The sequence below is a fragment of the Cydia strobilella genome, chromosome Z, assembly GCF_947568885.1.
Source record: "Cydia strobilella chromosome Z, ilCydStro3.1, whole genome shotgun sequence".
Lineage (NCBI taxonomy): Eukaryota > Metazoa > Arthropoda > Insecta > Lepidoptera > Tortricidae > Cydia > Cydia strobilella.
In genome coordinates this window covers 59968923-59987594 of record NC_086068.1, presented here as the reverse complement: position 1 = coordinate 59987594, position 18672 = coordinate 59968923, and the positions used below count along the sequence as shown (strand labels likewise).

The window sequence follows — 18672 nt, the reverse complement described above, 5'->3', positions numbered from 1 at the left end:
AATTAATTAATTCATCCTATACAGGGTGGTTAAAAAATAAGTGCATTCCCGTTGCCAGGGAGGTTTTAGGATTATACTACTGGGATTTGAGGGCCACTTTCGGATTTCAATAGAGCGGAGATGAAAGGAGACGTGCGGAGCGGAGGAGAGAACCAATTCTATTGGTTGATTTCAGCTGGGATGTCAAAAAATTACCTACCTATGTCAAAATATTAACAATGGTAAAAAAACTTCTCTTCCAGAGCTTCCTGGGTAGTTTCTGTTGCCGCTATAACAACAAATATTAAAAACGGAATAAAATAAATATTTAAGTGGGGCTCCCATACAACAAACGTGATCTTTTTGCCGTTTTTTTGCGTAAATGGTACAGTTAAATATTTATTTTATTCTGTTTTTAGCAAAAATATCGATCCAGACAAATGGCTCAAAAATCGACTTTATTGTCTAAGGTGTAAGAGCGTACAAATATGTGGTATTTTCTATAAAAAGGGACCTCATTGTTGATGGCGTTTACGCCATTATAAACGATGCTCCGATATAAATACAATGCCGCGCGACGCTGTGCGGCGTAAGCGCCATCGACAATAAGGTCCCTTTTTATAGAAAATGCCCCATATTTTTGAAACTTTGGGAATGTATATATATTTATGCCCTGGAGAACCCTTCGTACGCAAGACTCGCACTTGTTTAAATCAGGGACCGGACAACCCTTTCCGCGATAAAACCCTTTCAATGGGCGACACTTAAACACGGCTAACACATTGAAAGACTTTCCCTTTTAAACTGCAAGCCTATTCATACCCTTACTTTTGACTAACCCTTACCGAAAAGCTAACCAAAAATAAGGCTAGCTCTTAATAAGGGTTACCCTTATCTTTAAGCGCTTTTTATAAAGGTTTCCCCTTTGCGTGAAAGAGACAGGATTAGTATATATCTATGGTAGTGTATGAAAAGAAAAGAAAATACGTGCCTAGTCAAAGAACGCCGCCGTCGCCGCCAACGATCGCTCGGATTCGAAGTAATGTGTGCTTTATGAACAAGGTAGACAACTTAAATTAGCGCGCTTATATGCTAAAAGGGAAGCCCTTTATAAGGCTAACCCTTATAAGCAATATGCAAGGTGTTGGTGAGCGGATGATAAGGGTTTTGTAAGGTTATTTGGGCTACCGATTACTCGAGTGTGGTAGCTTTATATAAGTGTTTTTAAAAGCAAAACAAAGGGTTTTGTCTGGCAAAGGGTTTGGTGAGTTAAGCCTTATGCAATACCCTTATAAAACCCCGATAAGGGATAGCGGGCCGGTCACTGGTTTAAATTTTATTTAATTTCTTTACAAAAGAAACCAAACAATTCCAATATTCATACTCATCAAATCCGGTATTAAGATATCGTAAAAATCGGTCCGACATTCCGTCATTCATGCCCTATTGAATACCAATAGCCACCAAAGCACTCTCAGTCAAAACAAACAAATAATCATTCGTCGCCTCTATCCCCACCACCTCACCAAACCTCTCCACATTGAACACATTCTGCTGCCCCACTTTCACCAACCTATTCACCCCCCCGCTCCTATTCCTCAACTGCCCACTATTCCTATGGCGATACACGAAAATATGTCTCGAACTCTCGCAAACAACCCCATAAGATAAATTAGGAGGGCAAGTGATGAATTTTCTATTCGTTTTGGAAGACTGTATGTATCCGAAGGCCATCAGAGTTCCCTCGTGGGTCAGAAAAGGTCGGTTGTCGGTAGGGTAAGGTTGCCAGATGCATGCGTCAACGTCGTGGCGTAGGACGATGGCGGGTGACTGTTGGGGGTCGATGGTGAGACTGAACAGGTAGCGGTTGACGCTCAGCGGCACGCGGTGGGTTGTCTCGTGGTTGGTTTGTAAGCGAACTGGAAATAAAAAGTTACTTTTCATTTCTCATGCTCTGAAAGAGGGTTGTTCTAAAAGATGTGCAGAATATGATACGTGTCTGCACTAGAGCATTTTTACGTTTGAAGTAAGATTTTTGTAATTTTTTCACGATAAGCAATTGAAATTTGAGTTTAAATGGATTTGTTATACAATTTCCATTCTGATATTTGACTCTCCATTCCATAAATAACGATATTTTTGCCTAAATTGTTAACTGAAAGTACCCTTAAGAAATACTATAAAAATTTATACTTGGTCATGTTTTAAAGAAAACAGGCATTTTAATTTCCTCGTATTCGAAATGAAAAGGATCCATGAGTAGAATGTTTAACTCGGGTGAAAGGCACTCATTTCTGCCGAGGTATTTTGCATCAATGTCATATTTTATTATCTCTGAAAACTTGTCAAAAATCTGTTTAAGATACAGTGTGTTTATGTTACTCTATGGTTTACTAAAGGGGCTAATGCTGCACTGATGCATGACTGATGCCTGGTGACAGACGGACAGATAGACAGACAGCGGAGTCTTACTAATAGGGTCCCGTTTTTACCCTTTGGATACGGAACCCTATAAATTGGCTGTAATTTTACTAAACACAAGTCCGGACTGTTCAACGGATGTCACCTCCATCCCAGAGTTCAGATGTGACACTCGGCGATGTGCCTCTGCGATCAGACTCTCTGTGTGAATATCTCACCTAGCACTGTGTCCTCCTCGGATGCTGCATCACACTCCTCTAACTCTTGCGTGGAGAGCCCTGGAGCGGACTGTTCTACGGATGTCACCTCCGTCTCGGAGCACAGATGTGACAGTTTGCGATGCGCCTCCTCGATCAGACTCTCATCCATAATCTGTTCACCCTTATTATCACCACCTGTCGATATATTTAAATTGTAAAGAAACAGTACAGTATGAGATACAAACCAAAGCTCGGAACTGTTTTTTTTGTAAAACCCAAAATAGCCCAATATTTTTAATAATGTTATGCTCTTTACGTAGGACTAAAGGTAAAAACTTCGTATTTATTAGATTGTCTCATTAAATATTAAATAATTAACGAAAGAAGGAAAAAGAAAATAATACCGGTATTTTTTGAATGAAGAAAAAACCGGTTCCGAGCCTTGATAATAACTAGGTATGTGTTGTATATGTATAATATGTACATAAATACTGTACAGTACAGTATACATTTAACTTCATGATAAAATATAACAACAACCTGTGACGCATCACAATACTGGCTGCTCACAACCAGTCTGTCCGATTTCTAAGATTAAGTTCGCTACAGTCTTACTATGCACATGATCTTAGAAAAGCGAACAGGCTATACAATAATACAACTTGATTCCTGATCCACTGAAATTTTCATATTTTCCACAATTACTAAATCCAATATGTTGATTTAAAAAGTAGAAATATTATTACACTTACTGTGAAAACTTTCTATGGTGGGTCACAAATCAGTGTTAGCTCACAGTTTAACATATACTCACCCTCAATGAGGTTGTCCCACAGCATGCTGTCAGACTTTGTCAACAGTACATTAACTTGACCGTTATCTTGTACATTCCAGGTAGTCAACTCGCTATCCACTCTGTTCCGTAGTCGGCCACTTACAAACACTTTACCCCCGTAGCTTATTTTAACTTCCAACGGACCAACGTCCACTAGGAAAAGGTTCTTGTCAAAGTTTTCTTCCAATTTCAACGTAATAGTTATGTCTTCTGATGTTTGCAGCCACGTATACAATATTGTCTTGATCTCTTCCTTTTTTTCTACTATTTCCTTTTCCGAGTCTTTTGTAAATTTGAATGGATGATCTGAAGCTATGTAGATAGCGGAACAGAAACTCTCCAATGCGGCATAATGTACAATGCCTTTGCCTTGCACTTGTCTAAAGCTCATTTGACACCAGGTTGAATTAATTTCGTCAAACTTAAAAGTGACCCATGTTAAAACAGAGTCAAACTGAGCTTCATTCTGCTCTACAGACAGTAAGAGACAGTGTAATATTTCCGTATTGTTTTTCTCTACAATTCTAGAGTCTACAATTATGAAATACTTATTTTCGCCCAAGATGAGACTGGACTGCTGCGTTTGCCATTGCGCATTGCGTTCGGCCGGTCTGCTGCGAGCGCGCGTGTCAACTATATGCAAGTACCCGGTCCCGTCACTCACCAAAGCCAAAGTACTCGAAGGGAACGACAGGCACAGGTTAAAATGACCAGATTTCCGCTCGACATGAGCCGGGACATCGTAAACAACGTTGTTTAGAAACGTTAGATTAGCGTTATCGAAACTAACGTGCCTAACTTGCTGTTTCTCATCTATGTAGTAGAAGCTGTGCGTGTAATCCCACTTGTCTGCTACCAGGTGATTATGAAGTGCGAAGAGCTTCGCGTGAATGAAAGAGTACTGGACGTCGTCGGGGAAAACACGGTCTACGCGCGACGTTAGCTCGTGACTGTAGTGGGGTAACGCCTGCAGGTTAAGCTTGTAACCTTCGAACTCGTGGTCCAACAGACGACGGTCCGGGCGCAGGTCAACTAAACTCGAAGGCATTGCGATAGTTTTCTCGTTAAAATAAATGTAGCTGAAATGCCGATTGTTTGCACATCTGTCTGTCACTGGTCACTGCTGATCGGACCAGACCACGCGTCATTATTGACGTTTCAACTTAAGCCTTGCTAGACGGTCGCCGACAAGCCCCTCGGACCGCGTGGCCTTGGTCTGGACGTATAGTCCTTCACACCGATTTCGATGACGGCGACCTCAACAATCAAGGCTTTTCCCTCTCATGAGCTCTGGACGTACCGTGTAGACAGTTGTTTCCAACAAAATTTCATACAAACATTACCAAGGTCAGACCTAGGTCAGACGGTCTGAAGGCTTGTCAGCGACCGTCTAGCACACACTTTAAGGCCTTATAAAAGTTTACCGCCACGTTTCACGTTTCCCGCGCTTATCAATCAACATATTTGTAGTTTAAACAATTAAAACGCAAACACGCCGTATTGATCAATATCAAAGATCAATGTTGATTGGCTCGAAGGACTTGTATCCAGGCCATATTTGTAAAAAAAAAACTCATTATATGTCAAAACAAAACGTAACCTCGAAATTTATGAAAACTGGCGCGAATTGTCATTTTCCATTATACTGTAATTTGAGTGCATTCGCCGTCTGAAAAATATCGCTATGCCGTTCGTAAAGGACTTATCGTATCGCGAATGGCCGAATTCTTCAGAAATCGCCAACGTAAGTGCCCTGAATGATGCTAAATGAAGTAGTTACACTTGTATTGATTAAGCTTGTTCGTTGCAATGCTGTCAACAGTGCATGTATTGATGCATTTGTAAACAAGGTCAAGTGTGGGCCGTGCGCTGCACCTGCGCGGCCCGGGCCGGCTCAATTATCATTCATTAGTCTATAGTCCTTGGTAAATAGCGCGCGCGCGCGTTATAACTTTTCAAAATAAGCTGAAAAGTAAATTTTAGTTGCGTGATTATGTCTATGGTCCATTATCTACAGGATGATTACCACGAGTTTTTGTCACTGAAGAAGCTGATAGCGAAGAATGCCAAGCACCAGCACTCCATCTTCCGGTGCAGGTCCATTGGGATCCTCTCCAGCCAGGGCCAGGGCTACACTTTGCATGATGTAAGTTTCTTTAATTTTTCTCAATGTATATATACCTTTAGAATCCCACTGATCTAATATCATGGGTGTGTCCCATTTGTCCCCTCCGGCTTATCTGTGCCTTAGGTGTTTTCATATACAGGCGCGCGTATTGTATCAACATTTTTTGACGTGCCTCGCGCGCGCCGTCTCGGCCGAGGCACGTCTACACTGGCCCTTTTGTGCACGGGGAAATTGCCTCGCGAGGCTGCTCGCTATGTGTGGACCCGGCTATATCCCATTTGGGGACAAATGCCTCATGCGTGGTGGCGGTCTTGTCGGGCGGGGACAAATAAGAATACACTATATCTTGTCAGCTGTCCTTGAGATTAAAAATAAAACTATTTTTGAGACTATCTAGAGAGCTAACCAGGTTTTTAGGGTTCCGTACCCAAAGGGTAAAAATGGGACCCTATTACTAAGACTCCGCTGTCTGTCTCTGTCTGTCAGTCCGTCTGTCACCAGGCTGTATCTCATAAACCGTGATAGCTAGAGAATTGAAATTTTCACAGATGATGTTGCCGCCATAACAACAAATACTAAAAAAAGAATAAAATAAATAATTCAGTGGGGCTGCCAAATGTGGCTAGGTGTGACAAGGAGGGGGGAGGGGTCAAAGAATCATGAAATTCGTGTGATGTAATTTATGGATGGCTCATAGCTGTTTTTAAATGTTATATAACATGGTGTGACAGGGACGACATAATAAAACACTATCAATACCATCATGCTGTCCCTGTCCACTGGTCACACAATGTTATATAATTATAACAAAATCTAGTTAAATAGTAAATGAGCAATTTATAACAATAAATTGGAAACTTAAAAAATATATGGGAATAATTAATAAATACAAGACTTCAGTTAAAAAAAAAACCTTCCAAATAAGAAAAAAATAATGGTACCATTCATGAACTATAGGGGGCAGCACAGGAGCCGTCAGATTTTTGCCGCGAGGCGTAAATGTGAAGTTTATGCTTCCGATGTAGCCCACAAGATGGCGGAACCTACTACGCACAACAAAACGTACGGGAACGGCAGATGGCAGCACTTGCTTTGACAAACATGTTTTAGTTTAGATATTCTTGTAGAGAGCACTTTATAACATTGAGTATTTTAACATCTATCCCAGTTTACATAATGGAGGTAATCATGTATATGAGAAAGAACATCCACGAATTCAAAACACGGTCTCAATGCACCCCTCGCCATACCAAAAGATACCTCAGGGGCGTAGCTAGAGTATATGGCGCCCGGGGCAGTCATTTTTGCCCATTTTGGTACTTGCCCCTTCTCCCCCCCCCCTTGGATGGCACCCGGGGTACTTGCCCCCTCTGCCCCCCACCCTAGTTACGCCACTGAGATCCCTTGATATAGTACCGAATGCGTATAGGCTGAAACTTGCAAAACGCTTGCCAAATGCAATGGGCTGCGAACTTTACAAAAACCGGCCAAGTGCGAGTCGGACTCGCGCACGAAGGGTTCCGTACCATTACGAAAAAAAACAGCAAAAAAATCACGTTTGTTGTATGGGAGCCCCATTTAAATATTTATATTATTCTGTTTTTAGTATTTGTTGTTATAGCGGCAACAGAAATACATCATCTGTGAAAATTTCAACTGTCTAGCTATCACGGTTCATGAGATACAGCCTGGTGACAGACAGACAGACGGACACACGGACGGACAGCGGAGTCTTAGTAATAGGGTCCCGTTTTTACCCTTTGGGTACGGAACCCTAATAAACTACCTTACCATGTGAAGAATATCGAAAGTGAATCTTTCTTTATACGCCTGAAAACGCTATTATCTCGCACACTGTATAGCATTAAAGAATACCTCACAAATTACTACTCTAAATTTAACGTCAATTTAAATAAAAAATAATGGAAATATAATTTGTCCATAGTTTAAGCAAAGAGGATATAATAAGATAGAGCGGTACTGTCATAGTAAATTTTGTAACCACAGTAAATTCACTGCCATCCATCGACACACTTCAAAACTAAAAATGAGGATGTATGTAAATACCATAAAATGTATTTATATATGGATAAATGTTTTTTTTTTGCATTAATTATTTTTTTACGATTTTGACCCATGCTTTTTCACTGATATGCGTTAAAATTGTCAAATAACAAACGAAACCGTCAACGCCCTCTATACGAGAGTAGGCCAAAGGTAGTGGCGCCATCTGATCGAGAACCAAATTTTCGTGATATTCGAAGTTTTCCTTGGACTGCATACATTTATTACGGATTATCTATCTTTGGTTTATGTTTCAAATAAATTGTAATGTACATATGTATATAATTATGAATATTATGATGTTCGACGATAATTATTTAAAATACTTGAATAATATTATTTAAAGTATTGTTTTTTATAATTAATAAACAAATTCTATTCTATGTTTCCGAATCAGGCCACAAGATGGCCGACCCTCCAACGCGCACGGTCCCTATTGCTTTGAGCCAGAAGGCGAAAAGTCTCCTTATATGATCATGTTTTTCTAAGAGGCGTTGATATTCGTAGACGTGGAAAAAAATATATGTAGTTCTTGACTATATTATCTTTAACAACATAGCTTCCGATACACAAATTATGACACTTCGCTCGATACAATGAATTCCCAAAGTAACCTCTAACTCGGACTTTTAATCCAACTTTACTCGGTTATTTATTATGTGATACTATAGACAAAAAAAGATGAAAAAACAATCATAACTTAAATAGTAATTTCATAGCTTTCGAATTTCGATATTGTAAGAACATTTTTAAAATAAATAAAAATCGACAAAATTCGATCAAAATGGACACTTGGCGCGCATGATCTTTCCCGTTCTTTCTTGCGAAATGTGGCAGTGACAGCGGCAAACCGATGGAACGGCCTTGAGACAAAGGGTCCCCAAGACCTCAGAACAAATCTGATCAACTGATACCATTAATAAAAAATTGTAGAAAACCCTATTCTAATATTTCTAATACCTATCCTAACTACAATATCGCGGTACCTCTGAAGGGAGTGGATAAAGATGTGGACGTGGTGGGCGGCTAAAATAAGCTACACTACACTGCAGTATTCGTATTGATTAATTACAATACCTATTGTGTCTAGATTTCTCGGTACCGTTTTTTGCGGGGGTGTGTGACAGATATTTATATGACAGTAGACCACGCAAACTTGATGATGACAATTCACTTAGCCATGCAAATATATGCCTATATGCGTATGTGTCGCCACCAACTCATAGTTTTAAGTCAGGTCCCCAATGAAAACCAGCGCCGCGGATTACCGCGGCATTATGCTGAGTGTGGTCCTATTTTAGCGTCCAATGTTTTTTGTCTGTATGTTTCCTTTTTTTCATATATGTAATCTGTTGTGGCGTTAAATAAATGTATTTTCTTTCTTTCAAAAATAGTTGTTATTTTTGACCTTTTCGGGCCCATTTCTCGAACGGTATTAGACTAATATTATTAGTTCCAGAACTGTCAAATCGTATTAGTCTCCATGCCAACACACTAATAATATCTGTCTAATACCGTTCGAGAAATGGGCCCCTGTTAGTTTGTTTTAAATTGTTATGAAACTATGATTTAAGAAAAAAAAAATCGTAAAATTTTGCATTAAGAGGCCGGTGTCGATTTTAGTCGCAAAAATGTAAAATTGATAGATTTAGTCCGTGAAATTTTACACCTTTTGTTACCTAATTGAAATAACAAGTACTGGTTTCTATTAGCACGTCTTCTTATCTTACCTTTTATCAGATAAATTTTTTGAAAACAAACTCACTAAATTAGTAATGTTTGCTTTTCTGATGGACGTTTAGGTAAACGCGCGTAAAGCACTGATTTTGTCGCTCTTATTTGTAAATTTCGTAAAGTTGGGACTGCTAAACATGGTAATTTTGTATTACACATATCTTGTACTTGACGTTTATCAGACTACATTTTTATTATTATGACTTTGAAGTAGTGTAAATGAAAGTTAGACGAAATCAATTTTCTTCAGAAATTACTTCAAAACAAGTGACAATTTCTCTAAAAATCGACTTAATTTCAACGTAATTTTGATACTAAAACAATCTACAACATTTGCTGAAACTATTCTTATACATCAATTTGTATAATTTACCACCATGATTTTTAGATGAATTTTTAAAAACTGCCCCTTCTCTTCATGCATTACCGGTGACGCACGCTCGCGACCTCATTATTAAAAAGCAAGATGAGAAGACGTGCTAATAGAAATCAATACTTGTTATTTAGGTACTACGTAACAAAACGTGTATAATTTCAACGACTAAATCTATCAATTTTACATTTTTGCTCCAAAATCGACTACGGCCTCTTAAACGGCAGGATTTTGCATATCACTGTAAATAGTTAATTACCAACCAATAGGCTAGATGACAAATTTTCATTGATGGTATCAATCGATTAGGTTTGTCTATCAAATGTCTATTTGATCAACTCAGAAATGACAGTCAAACTCCGACAGTCGCTTCACTCGCGAAACGCTGTTAAGAAAACGAGAAGTGAACGTGACGTCAAGGTCACTGAGAACCCTTCTCGAAGTATGGACAAAACGAGAAAATTGCGTTTTTATCGGTGAAATATTGCGTTTATGTATATAGTTGATATACAATCTTTTGTTGGATCAAATGTAAGGAATCGAATTGTACCCTTACTTCTTTCCTTTTTGGAAGTAAAAAAATACTTATGTTTGAAACTTTCAGGTCCTGTATTTTTGTATTATTTCCATTAATTATTTTAATATCCACATTATTGTGATAATTTGCTCATTTGCTATCTATTTAGATTTTGTTATAAAATTCAACATGTGTCATCATCCCTATTTCAATATACAACTCAGTAAGTGTTCCAAGTGTCCCAACTTAACTACCCACGTCAGATACTTGTGTTAGGGCACCGATGAATAACATTTTCCTTTTAGTTTCATTATCCTCTTAAGGCCCACAAAATTATCCTATTTTAATTTGAACCTTGTTGTATAGTAAAATGCTGATGAGTTTCGTTTGTTTCGCATGAAACAAAAGAATTTCTAGTTTATTTGGTGCATATTGGGTCTTACGAGCTTATGTCTAAAAGCAGTAACGTTAAGATATGGCGTCTATGTAGCTATGCATCTGTGGATAATTCTGTGGGTTGAAATTTGAGACTGCACTAATGAGTCTATTCTATTCTTGGAATTTGAAAAGAAGCATGCTCAATATAAGAAAAATAGAAAAAATAAGACACTAATCTAAGAGAAAAAACAGGGGCAACGGACGCCCTGCGCTATGCAAAAAAACTAAAGTGGAAGTGCTCAGGTCATACAGCAAGACTAACAGATCAGAGATGGACATTTAAAGTCACAAAATGGAGAGGCCCATTTGGCGAAAGAGGCCATGGCAGACCACTGATGTGTTGGGACGAAGATATAAAGAGAACAGCCTGTACAGACTGGATGACAGTAGCACAGGACAGGGAAAAATGGAGAGGCCCACTTGGCAAAATGGAGAGGCCCACTTGGCAAAATAGGCCATGGCAGACCAGGACGAAGATATAAAGAGAACAGCCAGTACAGGCTGGATGACAGTAGCACAGGACAGGGACAAATGGATAGCAACGGAGGCCTTTACCCACCCTAGGGATAGATAGATAGGAAGAAATAAAACAATAATTATAAGCTTAGAATAAGTTTAAAAGGGGAAAAATTACTGCCTTGGGTGAGACCCGAAATCACGGCCTCCGGATCGACACTCCAGCGCTCCGCCAACCGAGCCACTAAGACCTCATCCATAGTCAGCAAATCTTCCCACTATATGGGTCTAGGGGACCCTAGCGTTATCTACCGTAAGAGCGTTACACTTCTTAAACGGCCACCGGAGTTCTAAGTCATATTGGAAACACCCATTTCATTGATTATTGGTAATTTTTCCACTTTTAAATTTATTCTAAGCTTAATAGCATCGTTCGCAGACGTTTCTGCTTGTTAATAATTATAAGTTTTATTTGTATGTTTATATGTAACTGTTTTACAAAGAATAAAGGGCTTTTTTATTTTATTACTTGGAATTGTAATGTAATATCCTATGTGTGGGCGACAAATCCCACTAGAACTGCTATACCTGATATTCACAGCTAGGGACCGCCAACTGAAGGCTATAATAATCCCTAATATGTACAACGACCAGTTTTTGAGTGGGCGTAACAACGTAAGTAACACCAGGAAATTAGCAGGAAACAAAAGATATGGCTCGCCGCGGAACTTGGGACGGAAGATATGCCCACCGCGCGGGTTTTTAACTTTTATCTCAATCCTCCAAGCACAATATAGGTCCATCTTAGTTTTGTCTCTAACAGCCCGGCCATGACATCGCGCGGCGGCGGCAGCGGCGAGCGGCGGCCATAGGTCGGAACGAAAGGGCCGATCGCTGTGTCTCGCTGCCTTACGGTCCGTAAGGGCCACGGCCAGGCCTATGGAACTCTCCGCGCGAGCTCGGATTTATACCTACGAATCGCCTCCCGTTCACGGTAGAAAAGCAAGCAAAGTTGGTTGCCACACGCGCTCACGCACGCACGTCACCGTGCGCCGCACTTGCAATGTTTACGATAGTTACAAGCTACGTAGGTACTTACTATTGAATTTCTTTCATTAAACATGTATGTATTACGACAAATTTATAGTTACAAAGTAAAACAGTTGTAAATGAATGAATGAATGACTAAAATACATAAATTAAGATTTAGATTTCATTTTATTTCACTCCGCTGTTAGAAATGATAAATACCTGTTGGTATTTATCATTTCTAATGATTCTCATGATAAATACCTATTGGTGTTTATCATTTCTAAGCTTTGGCAACCCTAGCGTTGTGCCGGTGCGCGCGGTGCGGGGAGCGGACCGCCGAAGGTCACTCCATTGTATTTTTGTGTAGGTATCAAAACTGTAGGTATTTGCGTTTTCTTTGAGAGATAAGTATCTGTTCGTAAGAACTATTATATAATCTGTGCCACGGCGTCTAGCCGGCACTATGGAAAATGGCGTCGCTGCGCAGTTACGCCAACGTTACCCTGCGTGCTGCTGCGTTACCGTGCGGATTCCTCATTTATTTGTAACCTGTTTTTTGTGAATTGTACATTTCTGTATCTTTTTTTTAGATTGACGACAGCTCCATAGAGATCCGCGTGTCCTTGCGCTACATGAAAGCGAGTGTCCCGTACGCGGGGAGACCTTTCACTGCGCATATACTTGGCTTCGTCCATAGTTCTTTCGGTGCGCCCGTTTTATACGCCATCTTTGTCAAGGTGAGCATTTTTTTTTTCTTTTTTTATCTGGAGATCCAACAGCTGTGACATTAACATAAAAATTATAGTTGATACAGGAAGTCAATTATAGGAACTCACAGGTAGTGACATGATACAAACTAATAGGTACTATACTAAGGTTGCGCACTATCTGTCAACAATGTCCATAGGCAAGATACAAGACGCGTTTTAAAACAATCGTACGCCGGGGTTTTGGGTGCGGGAATGTTTTAAGCTAGCCAAAAAATTTGTAAAAACAATAGTAGATTGTACAACAAGGGCATAAAGCGATCCATTTTAATGCGGGGCAATTTATTGGTTCGAGCGCAGCGAGGACCAATATAGTCGAGGATAAAAATGGACATTTATGCCTGAGTTATACACTGCTTTTCACTTCGAGTGGGAGTAAAGTATACAAAAATATCCAATATTTTAGGTTATTTTACCGTATTTATTCAAGACAGTAAATTGTACTCGGTTTTATCGGGAGTGCGCCGGTCGGGAGCGCGCCGGCAGAGCTGGCAGTTTGTATGGCAGATTTTGGACTTTATTGCTCAATCAAGTCATTAAGGGTCGTAATAGATGACTTTACTTTATGCTCTAGAACATAATAAGCAACTTTATGTCGTCTACGCACGACTTAAAGTCCAACTTTACGAGCATGAGAAGTGAAAAAACTATTTTAACATTTCTAACCACATTTGGAGCTTACTACTTATTTTAACGACCGGTCTGGCCTAGTGGGTAGTGACCCTGCCTGTGAAGCCGATGGTCCTGGGTTCGAATCCCGGTAAGGTCATTTATTTGTGTGATGAGCACAGATATTTGTTCCTAAATCATGTGTGTTTTTTATGTATTTAAGTATTTATATATTATATATATATCGTTGTCTGAGTACCCATAACACAAGCCTCCTTGGGCTTACCGTGGGACTTAGTCAATTTGTGTAAGAATGTTTATTTGTGCCATTTTCAACCAAAAGGGTACTTATTGTCGTTTGTCAGTAAGGCGCTATTTCCATATATCTTCAATTAGAAATCAACCTTATCGACAAGCGACAATGTGGTACCTTTTGGTTGAAAATGGCACATTTATTATTTTGAATCCATAGTTTGATAACTATTCCGAATGTTGTTTTGTTTTCCAGGACGTCTTTCCGCCTCTCGCTCAAAAACTGTTTAGCACAATGGAATGGATAGTCAACAACCATGCGGTGCTAAAGTCGGAAAGAAAGAGAAAGGTAAATCTAATGACTAATACTTTCTCCTTCATTCTTGCTCCGAAAAAACGAGTAGCCGGACAAAGCTAAGTTTCATGCCAAATGCTACGTCCTAGCTTCCTAGCTATAGGGACGTAAGCATTCTAAGTGTAAGGCCTAAGTGGACGCTCGAGTTGTGCGTGCGTTGGGGCGACGCGTGCGGCGTGCATGTTAAACAAATGCAAGACCGCGGGCCAGGAACAGATTTCCATGACCAATCGCCTCCCGGGCTCTCGTATAGTGGTTAACGGCAATGTATGATGAACCCTCGTGAACGTCAGCTGCCGCTCCGTTGGTGGGTTGAGGAATGGCAGCAAATAAAGTCTATATTTTTTTTGTCATCGCCTCCCGTTTGATACTATGTCAGATGATAGTTTAGATGCTATTGTTAATAAACAAAATCGTCAGCCGATTGTACCGCTGTGCTGTGGAAAGACCGTCAGCTGGTCACATGAACATGTAAAAAAGAAAATTCTTTTCAGTCATCGGCGTCATCGCCTCCGGTTTGATACTTTGTCAGGTGATAGTTTAGATGGTATTGTTAATAAAACAAATCGTCAGCCGGTTGTATCGCGGTGGAAAGACCGTGTTACGCGTTTCGGTGGCTGCCATTCCTCAACCCACCAACGGAGCGGCAGCTGACGTTCACGAGGGTTCATCATACATAGCCGTTATCCGCTATACGAGTTTTCGCCCGGGAGGCGATGACTGACGATATTTGCGCCTGGCTCGCTGTCTAAAACGTATAGGAGCGGCCTTAGAGCACGCTGCACGCCCCGCCGAGCGAGCGTCCACTCAGGCCTCATCCAACACACACACACACACACACACACACACACACACACACACACACACACACACACACACACACACACACACACACACACACACACACGACGCGCCGTAAAAGATGGGCGTGGCGCTCAAATGGATAAATTTTACTCGACAAATGTGCCGGCGTAACAGCGAAAATTCGCTATTAATCCTCAGAGGCGGCCAGCAGAAACTGTGACAGGGGCAAGTGCGGGGGAAAATGTGCAAATGGTGGCACCGGACCAAGGAGAAACGAAGGTTATCGAGCCAAATGACCAAGTTGTACTACAGGTACAGATGGAGCAGTTCGGACCAATCGCGATAGATCAAATGACATGCGAGCAGATCGAGGCATCCGCGCTTATGTGCGAAACTGAACAGGCTATGCCGATTCTGGTAGAGATGGAGTCAAACCAAGACACGGGGCAAATAGATCAGATCGGGGCAGTTGAGCACGGGATTCAAGTAGAAACTGTGCGAACGAATGATATTTGGGCGGGTGTTCATATGTGGCCAACTGACCCGATGAGGAAGTTTCTCACCTCGTTACCAATGTCCGTTCCGGGGGTCTGCCTTTGGTGCAATTATAATTTCATTCAAACTGTAAAATATCCTAAAGAAAGTCCATTCGAAGAACGTCCAAGTGATATTCAAGAACGTACAGCCGAACCTCTTAATCCAAATCACTTAAATAGCTCAAAAACAGCCTGTGGCACTGACTGTGAGCAGCGCTTACGTATGTCCGAACAAAACTATATACATGCGAGCATTGCCTACAGTGAATACGATTCTACCGGGCAACGCTTTGGAACGTATGCTACCAACGAACAAACTATGCTAGCGAACAGTGAACCTTTAAATCGTTCTGCCTATGCCTTAAATAGCACGTCACAAAAGACTAATGTCAATACTAATAAGGAGTTTGGCGAAACACAAAGGGGAGAAATGTTATCTGTACGGGTATGGATGAAAACTTAATTGTTGTGTTGTTATGGCTTAGTTTTTTAGTATTGTTCGATATGTTTTACTACTTGTTTTCTCTATTTGGTTTCGAATCAGGTTACTTCATATGATTTAATTTACTTGTAATCGATGTGCTGCGCTTTGTATTTAATTTGTAGGTACTGCGATGATTCGGAATACGCATGGTATTTTGATATTTCGTTATCTACCCCCCTAGGCCAAAAGGATGGAAACAGTGTTGTTTGCTTTAAAATCTCATGTTTCTATTATTTATAGTATATTGGTAACCAATTATTTACTTTAGGCAACTCTAAAATATTAAAAATATACCCTATGTATTTAAACATACTAATGTATTGTAAAAAAACCGTCCAAGTGCGAGTCGGACTCGCGCACGAAGGGTTCCGTAGCATTACGCAAAAAACGGCAATAAAATCAAGTTTGTTGTGATTTTTTTGCCGTTTCACGGAGCGCCACTTTAATATTTCATCATCATCATCATCATCATGTCAGCCGATAGACGTCCACTGCTGGACATAGGCCTCCCCCAAGGCTCGCCACTCCGACCGATCCTGTGCCGCTCGCAACCACCGAATTCCCGCGACCTTCACCAGGTCGTCGCTCCATCTCGTTGGAGGCCTACCGGCAGTTCGTCTTCCGGTACGCGGACGCCACTCCAGAACCTTCCGGCCCCACTGGCCATCAGTTCTGCGAGCTTTAATATTTTTTTTTTTTTTAGTGTTTGTCGTTATAGCGGCAACAGAAATACATCATCTGTGAAATTTTCAACTGTCCAGCTATCACTATTCATGAGATACAGCCTGGTGACAGACAGACGGACGGTGGAGTCTTAGTAATAGTTGTAATTTTCACAGATGATGTATTTTTTCTGTTGTACTATTACTGCTGTCTATTTTCTTTTCTAAGTGTCAATAAGTAGTAAAAAAAGTCCATCGCACACACAATCACAGTTTTTTATTGTCATATAAGTTTGTTTTCATGCAATGCGATGCCATGGAAAACGCTGGTGGCCTAACCGTCTTAGGCGAAAATATCATTTGAGATGATGCAGACTATGCGAGCCGGGGTTTGAACCCGCGACCTCCGGATTACCGCTAGGCCACTAGCGCTTTCCATGGAAAAACATAGTTTATTTTGCTTCAATTGTTTATCTTACATAACCTTAAGAAGCCGGTGTCGATTCTAGTCGCATAAATGTAAAATTGATAGATTTAGTCGGTGAAATTGTACACCTTTTGTTACCTAATTGAAATAACAAGTTCTGGTTTCTATTAGCACGTCTTCTTATCTTACCTTTTATCAGATCAATTTTTTGAAAACAGACACCAAATTAGTAATGATTTTTTTTCTGATGGACGTTTAGGTAAACGCGCGTAATGCACTGATTTTGTCGCTCTTTTTTGTAAATTTCGTAAAGTTTGGACTGCTAAAAACGGTAAATTTGTATTTGTATTATATATATTCTGTACTTGACCTTTATCAGATTACATTTTTGTTATATGACTTAAGAGTTCGAGGAAATGAAAGTTAAACGAATTCAATTTTCTCCAGAAAAATTTACCACCATAAGTTTTTGAAAAATTTTTAGAAACTGCCCCTTTGCTTCATATATTACCGGTGACGCACGCTCGCGACCTCATTATTAAAAGGCAAGATAAGAAGACGTGCTAATAGAAACCAATACTTGTTATTTAGATATTATGTAACAAAACGTATATATGAAATAAAACTATGAAAACGGATTATATCGCGTATATTGAATTTATAATACATCCCGACGTTTCGGACTCTTTACAGCGTTCGTGGTCAACGGGTGACACCAGTCACCCGTCGGGATGTATTATAAATTCAATATACGCGATATAATCCGTTTTCATAATTTTATTTCATGAGTAACTATCGCGGTAACCGAAGACAATAAAACGTATATAATTTCAACGACTAATCTAAATTTTAAATTTTTCCTCCAAAATCGAAAGCTCTTAGAGTCCTGTTAATGAAATAATAACATTTGTACATTTTCAGGACAAATAAAATTCATCAGGATTAGTGATGAGTATCGTCATACTCGTCAGCAAGCAGGCCCACACAGGCCTCCAGCGGCCTCCTGTCACCCCAACTAACTTCATGTTCCTTACATCCACGAACCCTTATTATACATTATACATGTATAATAATACAGTCAGCAAAACGATTAGCTTAGCACCTTTGCATACAAAAATGTACGCAAGACTGTTGGGCTAATAGTTTTGCAAAAGTATTTAGGCACCCGCAATTTTCACCATACAATTGTACAAAAGTTATTTTCAAAATTATACTGTTCGATCGCAGGCAAATGACTCTCTTACATGTTGGATTGAATTTTTATTTACGTAAATATATTGAACCTCAAATTGTTGCCAAAGACATCCTTTAAAATTTCAAATTAAAAAAAACCCTTATGTACTAGTTCATACAAAATAAAACGATTTTGTACTGAAAACGATTTATGAATGTTTTTACGCTTGCCATTTGGTAAATAGGCAATGTACACGAATATTCTGCACATCATTTTGAAGCTCGATATGTCTGTTAAATTCAAAAAGTAAACTGCACAAAAAACTGTTACCTGACTGCGACTTAGCGGTATAATTCTGAAAGTCGATTTTGTATACAATTGTATGGAAAAAGTTACGAGTGCGTAAATAGTTATGAGCGGTAGTG

The 18672-nt window shown here is 39.9% G+C and overlaps 2 protein-coding genes across 2 annotated transcripts; one reads left to right on the top strand and one right to left on the bottom strand.

Moving 5' to 3' along the window:
- Positions 1 to 4543, bottom strand: LOC134754748 (nudC domain-containing protein 1). Its single transcript, XM_063691089.1, has 3 exons — positions 3415 to 4543; positions 2619 to 2795; positions 1 to 1898 (listed from the first exon to the last, which is right to left on the bottom strand). The coding sequence occupies exons 1-3, from the start codon at positions 4481 to 4483 to the stop codon at positions 1423 to 1425; spliced, it is 1722 nt and encodes a 573-aa protein (XP_063547159.1). The 5' UTR covers positions 4484 to 4543; the 3' UTR covers positions 1 to 1422.
- A 504-nt stretch (positions 4544 to 5047) lies between these two features.
- Positions 5048 to 18120, top strand: LOC134754737 (uncharacterized). Its single transcript, XM_063691081.1, has 5 exons — positions 5048 to 5179; positions 5453 to 5581; positions 12768 to 12914; positions 14062 to 14154; positions 17995 to 18120. Exons 1-5 carry the CDS (start codon positions 5120 to 5122, stop codon positions 18001 to 18003), a joined length of 438 nt encoding a protein of 145 aa, XP_063547151.1. The 5' UTR covers positions 5048 to 5119; the 3' UTR covers positions 18004 to 18120.
- The last annotated feature ends 552 nt before the right edge of the window (positions 18121 to 18672 follow it).